Source organism: Dermochelys coriacea, chromosome 9, assembly GCF_009764565.3.
Source record: "Dermochelys coriacea isolate rDerCor1 chromosome 9, rDerCor1.pri.v4, whole genome shotgun sequence".
Taxonomy (NCBI): domain Eukaryota; kingdom Metazoa; phylum Chordata; order Testudines; family Dermochelyidae; genus Dermochelys; species Dermochelys coriacea.
In genome coordinates, this window is record NC_050076.1 from 18,665,277 (window position 1) to 18,671,872 (window position 6,596).

General features: G+C 36.1%; 1 protein-coding gene across 11 annotated transcripts in view; it reads left to right on the forward strand.

Moving 5' to 3' along the window:
* Window positions 1-5,465, forward strand: part of ZBBX (zinc finger B-box domain containing) — a 50,847-nt gene extending 45,382 nt beyond the window's left edge. For all 11 annotated transcript variants that reach the window (XM_038417390.2, XM_038417388.2, XM_043492493.1 and 8 more), the window contains 3 exons: window positions 567-815; window positions 3,047-3,185; window positions 5,384-5,465. In XM_038417390.2, coding sequence (XP_038273318.1) covers window positions 567-815; window positions 3,047-3,185; window positions 5,384-5,459 — 464 coding nt within the window. In that variant the 3' untranslated portion in view covers window positions 5,460-5,465. The remainder of the gene's footprint in view (window positions 1-566; window positions 816-3,046; window positions 3,186-5,383) is intronic.
* Window positions 5,466-6,596: the final 1,131 nt, after the last annotated feature.

Sequence of the window (6,596 nt, forward strand, 5' to 3'; positions counted from 1 at the left end):
ACTATAAAAGGAGTGTCAGATGCCACTTCTCATTATAATTTTCATTGTGTTATGTACATGTTCAGTCATAATAATTAGGCTTGGAAGGATTAGATTTTTACTGGTAAACATTGTTGTCACCGCACACGTACAAACAGCTGAAAAATATTTTTGTCAATGATAATCAAAATGTATAGATAGGCAAAGTAAGAAAAACACTACTTGAGAACTTTAAATTAGAGTTTGATTTAAGAATGTTTACTTTTATCGGCATCAAGTGTTGAAATATACAATTTGTTATAATGGTTGTAAATCTTTAACTTTTTTGAATTTCAGTGTCTACTGTACTTAATTGCTTGCCCCCCAATAATTTTGTACAACTGTGAAAACTGAAATTGATAAAAATGCTTAAAATCTAAATCAATATTATCTGTCAAAATTATTTAAAAATCAGATTCTCCCAAGACTAATACTAATTCATTACTTTAATTAGAGAAAATGACATTAGTGAGATCAAATTCTATTATACATCTAAAATCATGATTCACAATTAGAAGACAGTAATGATTTTTTTGTTTTTCTTTCAGATAATAGTTTCCAAAGACTTTTGTCAGGAAATATACCATCCTCTAAATCTATGAAATCTGATGATATCTGCTGTACACACTCTCAGACAAGACCAAGAAATTTAATTACTCGGCCCTTATCTAGAGCTGCTACTGAAATTTCAAAAATTGAATGCATTGATGTAACTGAACAAAATGACCCTCTCTTAGAATATACTGCTGATCAACAAGCCTTAGCTGGCTTGGAAAATGAACTAAAAAGTCATACAGGTAATTACTTACAGTGAGAACATAAGAGTAATTTAGCTGTGTTTATGCTTGCAAAAATGTAAAGCAAATTACAGTATTGTTATGTTCATGATCATTATTTGAGCTCTGATTTGTGGAAAATTAAAGACCTGATCCAGCACAAAGTACTCACATCCTTCTGGGCTTTGCAAAACTCTAGTTTTCTGGCTTAATAGAACAGTCTTCTTACTTTTAACCATCACATAATCTTCAGCTCAGTTCTATAGGAACAAATTGCAGAGAGCTCATACTTATGGATCTCTCACCTCGTGCATGTCTATCAAAGAAATCTGACAGGATGTGTCAGGTACCCCTTCTGGGTCTGAGTATTTTAACAGCCACCTGCTTACTTGATCTTTGATAATGAACACAGCAAATGAACCCTGCCACCAGGATCAAATCAAACAGGGGGGAAAAAGAGGCCAAGAAGGAAATCTTATTAATGCATCATCTCAAGATGACGCATGCCAGTTATCAGGCAGTGTTGGCAAAGAAACACTTCTCTCCTGGGGTTGTGGTTTTTTTGTTTTTGTTTTTCTTAAGACCACCTCTGTGAAGACCATTTATTTAAGGGACAATTTATGGTGAATAGAGATGGTTAGATAAGGTTATTCTTTTTTTTTCTTTCATACAATTTAAACTTTTTGATGAAAAATTGAAAACCAAAATTTTTAATTTAGAAATCATAGAATATTAGGGTTGGAAGAGACCTCAGGAGGTCATCTAGTCCAATCTCCTGCTCAGAGCAGGACCAACACCAACTAAATCATCCCAGCTGAGGCTTTGTCAAGCCGGGCCTTAGAAACTGCTAAGGATGGAGATTCCACCACCTCCCTAGGTAACACATTCCAGTGCTTCACCACCCTCCTAGTGAAATATTCTTTCCTAATATCGAACCTAAACCTCCCCCACTGCAACTTGAGACCATTGCTCCTTGTTGTCATCTGCCACCACTGAGAACACCTGAGCTCCATCCTCTTTGGAATCCCCCTTCAGGTAATTGAAGGCTGCTATCAAATCCCCCCTCACTCTTCTCTTCTGCAGACTAAATAAACCCAGTTTCCTCAGCCTCTCCTCATAGGTCATTGGCCCCAGCTCCTTAATAATTTCATTGCCCTCCACTGGGTTCTCTCCAATTTGTCCACATGCCTTCTGTAGTGGGGAGACCAAAACTAGACACAATACTCCAGGTGTGGCTCAGTCCCTCATAGAAGTTGTAGTTTGGGTGCTTCATGCCTAAGATTTCCTTTATGGGCTAGGCTTCAGTTCCCATAATATATCATGGTTTCCTCTTGATGAGCCACCATGGTGCCTCCTGGGAGTCCCAGGCTGTGATGCAACATGATACATGGAAACTGTAGTCCAGATTCAAGAGATTCTTCCATCGAGACGTATAATGCTGGTACTTTAGAGTTCCATGTATATGTTCATGCAGCATTACTTTAGTCTTGGTTTTGAGTTACGATGCACATTTCAGGCCTGCAGTTGTCATTTAACTAGTTCTCATCCAACCCACATCCTTGTAGGTTTCTGTTACTGCTGATCTCCCAGGGGTTAGGATGCACACTAACAATACTCAAAGGAGAAAGAGAAATAAAATACCAGTAACTTTTGAGAAGACTGTCAGATGGTCACACTCTTAATTTCTGCTTCTGACACCACTTCTTCAGATTTTGCTACAGGCTTCTGAAAAAGTGGAAGTAATGGAGGGATAGTTAGGGCTATATTATCTTATGCATCTTCAGTGTCATAAAGAAGTGGTGCAGCCTCTAGCAATCATAGTGACCATATAACTTTTGGTGCATACATATCACCAGGAGTGGGGATCCATGTTGTTTAGTCTTCTTGAAGTATTGTGAACTAGTAAATCAGCTCTCTCTGCCCTATCTATGGTATTTCAAGACCATAGGAATGTATGCAACTATAGTAGCAGCTGCTGGTGGACCCTGTGTTTCAAGCTTTAAGTTGTGGTATTTTGTCCTTATTTTGAACTCTTGAAAATAATAGAAACACTGATGCAACCATATAATAAAGTTATACTTAATTTGTGTTTCCAGTAACATCCGAAACCAGAGTGTTTTATCACTATTATCTTAATGATGTCATGTTTTTGCTGATATGACTATACTGTTCTGAGAAAGTTTTTAGAGACCATATATTGTAGATACTGCACTTTTGTTACATAGGCTATTGAAAATGACAAAATATTTCAGATTTGCAGGAAAAGCTTTACAGCTTTACCTCTGAAGACTTATCCGCCTTCAGCAGACATTCAAAGAAGATAAGTGAAAATATTACAGATTTCCATAATAACCTAGAAATAAAATACCACAGTAGAGTTGATATTTATAGGTAAGTTAAACCTGCTGATTATTTTTTTTTTAGCTGTTTAGCAAACTACTCATTGACTTTTTTTGTTTTAAAGGGCCAATTATTAATATATGTGTTTCATCTGAATGACTTACTATATTGATGGGATTGTTGTAAAAGAATTAAAAAATGCCCTAACACTGCATAATGTTTTGTTAAATCACAGAGTTAATATAACATGTAAAGATGAAAATTGTACGGGAATACAATCCATTAAAAATAAGAAAAAATATTCCCTAGCCACCAAGATTATAGCAATATATTGGGGTAGAAGTAATATAAATCTAAAAATATGCTGCTTTTGTAAATTAGCCAAGTAATTTCTAGCTGACTCATGACATCTGTGATTGGGGAAAGAGTTATTCTTTGTTAGAAATAAAACTTTGTTAGAAATAAAAAAAGGACCCATTTATTAAATGTGAAATTTCATGACCACACAAAGTAATTTACATAGCTAGTCTAATTTATTTTTCTTGTGCAATCTTAATTTAAGAAAATAATGAAATTGTTTTTTATTGGAAAACATTAGTTCTTGTACACTGTTCAGAGCTGAACGTTGTTTTTAAGCCTTTTCTGGACCATTGCAATGCAGATGTTTCCATTTTCTCAGTCACTGCTTGATGTCTGATAAAAAAAATTGTATAATTCCATTATTTAACCATGTCTTCTACATCTTCCCTCTGATATATTACTTGGAATTCGATATCTGGCAGTTACAGTGATATGATTGCTGTTGCCAGGAAAGTAGAACGACACTGCTAGTTGCTAGATATCTGAAAGAACAGTGTGTGGACAGGTCTAGGTGATAGGAAATTTGTTGCAACTCTCGTGGGGGAGGGAAAGCTATCAGAAATCATGAAAATGGTGTAATTTGCTGGTAAATGCCTATAGATTATTATTATTGGGTTTTGGTTTTAAATACCTTGCCCTGTTGCCACGACACATAAAAATTGCACCTGTTAATGAAAGTCCTCAATAGTTTGCTGTGGAAACTGTTTTCCAACTAACCAAAAGGCATAGGTTAATTGGAAACATTGATTCCATAACTGTTCTGTCATCAGTCATGGTGCAGGACGGTCCAGTGGACTGAGCATGTGACTGAAAACCAGAAAATTCTTTGATTGACATGAATTCTGTGCATGACCTTAGGAAAAGTATTCAACTTCTCTGCCTCTCAGTTAACTCATCTATAAAATGGAAATAATTATGATTCTATCTCAAAGGATTAGTTAAACTTTGTACTATGTTTTGGAAATGAAACCTGTTTTAGAATTTTTATGTTAATAATGAAGCAGGTGCATGTCAACAGGAAATTAAACAAAATTTGCAAATTAAATAAAAACAGTAGCAGAAGAAATGTTATGCTCGAGATTCTAGAAAGCTATTTCAAACAAATTTTAGTTTGTTTTTTTTCTTGATTGCTATTTAAACCAATGATGATGGCACAAATGAAAACCCCTTACTTAGCTTATTCATTCTGGGACTTGGGATTTTCAGCTGAGACAGGATAAGGAAGGTACTTTTGACTCACCGCTTAGCTAAGAGTGGGGTTGGAAGAATTAGATTTTCATTAGTAAATGTTGGTAAACTTTGATTTCACCATGCACACACAAACTGATGGAAATATTTTTTCGTCAATAATGATCAAAATTTACACATAAGGAAAGTAAGAAACTGCTTGATAACATTAAAATTTGATTTTGAGGACATTTACTTTATCAGCATCAAAATATTCCATTTGTGTTTAATGGTATTGAAGCTTTAACTTTTAAAACCTCAACATCTACTGTAATTAAATAATTGTCCTCCCCACCCATAATTTTGCACAACTGTTAACATTTAAATTGATAAATTAAAAAGCTTAAAAATAAACATTGATATCATCCAGTGAAATTATTTTAAGAAAATCAAATTCTGCCAAACCTAATTGAGAGAGTTGAGAAACAACTTGTCCGAAGTTGAGAAAAAATAAATGGATGCAGTAGTTTTGGCCAAAAGTATACTTTGTTACAATTTACCGATTGCACAGTGGTCATACCTTTTTTAATATGATAAATCAAGCTAACATTAGATGAGTATGAGAAACAGGACCAAAAAATTTTACCAGGATTTGTTTCTTTGAAGACCTTGAACACAAACTGTTGATAATCATTGTATTGTGTGGGGTTTTTTTTTTTAAGAGACTATGATGAAAGCCATACAGATGAGGAGGAAGAGACTCTGAGAGACAAGCAAGAAGTTATAGCACTACGTTGACCAACCCAAAAAAAAAACCCCACAACCAAAACTTGCTGTAATTTTTTTTTCTTTGCATAGTATAAAACAGGCAGCCTGTTAGAAGGCAGTTCTCAGGTGTTGAAGATGTTAACTGCTGAAGAATGTTGTTGGAAGTCTATCCTACAAATAAAACATGTTTAAAATTAAAAATCATTTATGGGTTTTGTTTTTTTTTAGCACAAATAGTATATTACTATGTGTTTGATACTATTGCATCTTTTAAGACCATTTTACTGAAACCTAAGGCCTGGTCTACAGTACGCAGTTATTTTGGAATTAGCCGAGTTAATTCGAAATAAAACTGATTCCATCCACACAACCAAACCGGCTTTTTCTATTTAAAGGGCTCTTTAATCCGGTTTCTGTACTTCACCTCAGCAAGTGGAGTAGTGCTAAAATAGAGATCACAGTTCCGGGTTAGAGGTACTGTGGATGCAATTCGACGTTATTGGCCTCCAGGAGCTATCCCAGAATGCTCTTTTGTGACCACTCTGGACAACACTGTCAACTCCGATGCACTAACCAGGTAGGCAGTAAAAGTCCCGGGAACTTTTGAATTTCATTTCCTGTTTGCAAAAAGAAAAGGAGTACTTGTGGCACCTTAGAGACTAACAAATTTATTTGAGCATAAGCTTTCGTGAGCTACAACTTATGCTCAAATAAATTTGTTAATCTCTAAGGTGCCACAAGTACTCCTTTTCTTTTTGCGAATACAGAGTAACACGGCTGCTACTCTGAAACCTGATTTCCTGTTTGGTCACCGTGGCGATCTCATCAGCACAGGTGACCATCAGCACAGTCCACCATCACAGGCATTCTCGCCTCGCCACAGTTAGGGAACCCCAGCGCCTTAAAGCCATCCACAGTGGTCTTCGCATTTCCCATAGTCACTACCTTTGATAGTGACTGGTCAATGATTGCTTTGGCTACTTGCAGCACAGCAGCCCCCACAGTAGATTTGCCCATTCCAAACTGATTTGTGACTGACCGGTAGCTGTCGGGAGTTGCAAAGTTCCACAGGGCTATGGCCACTCGCTTCTCAACTGTGAGGGCTGCTCTCATTTTAGTGTCTTTGCGCTTCAGGGCAGGGGACAGCAAGTCACAAAGTTCCATGAA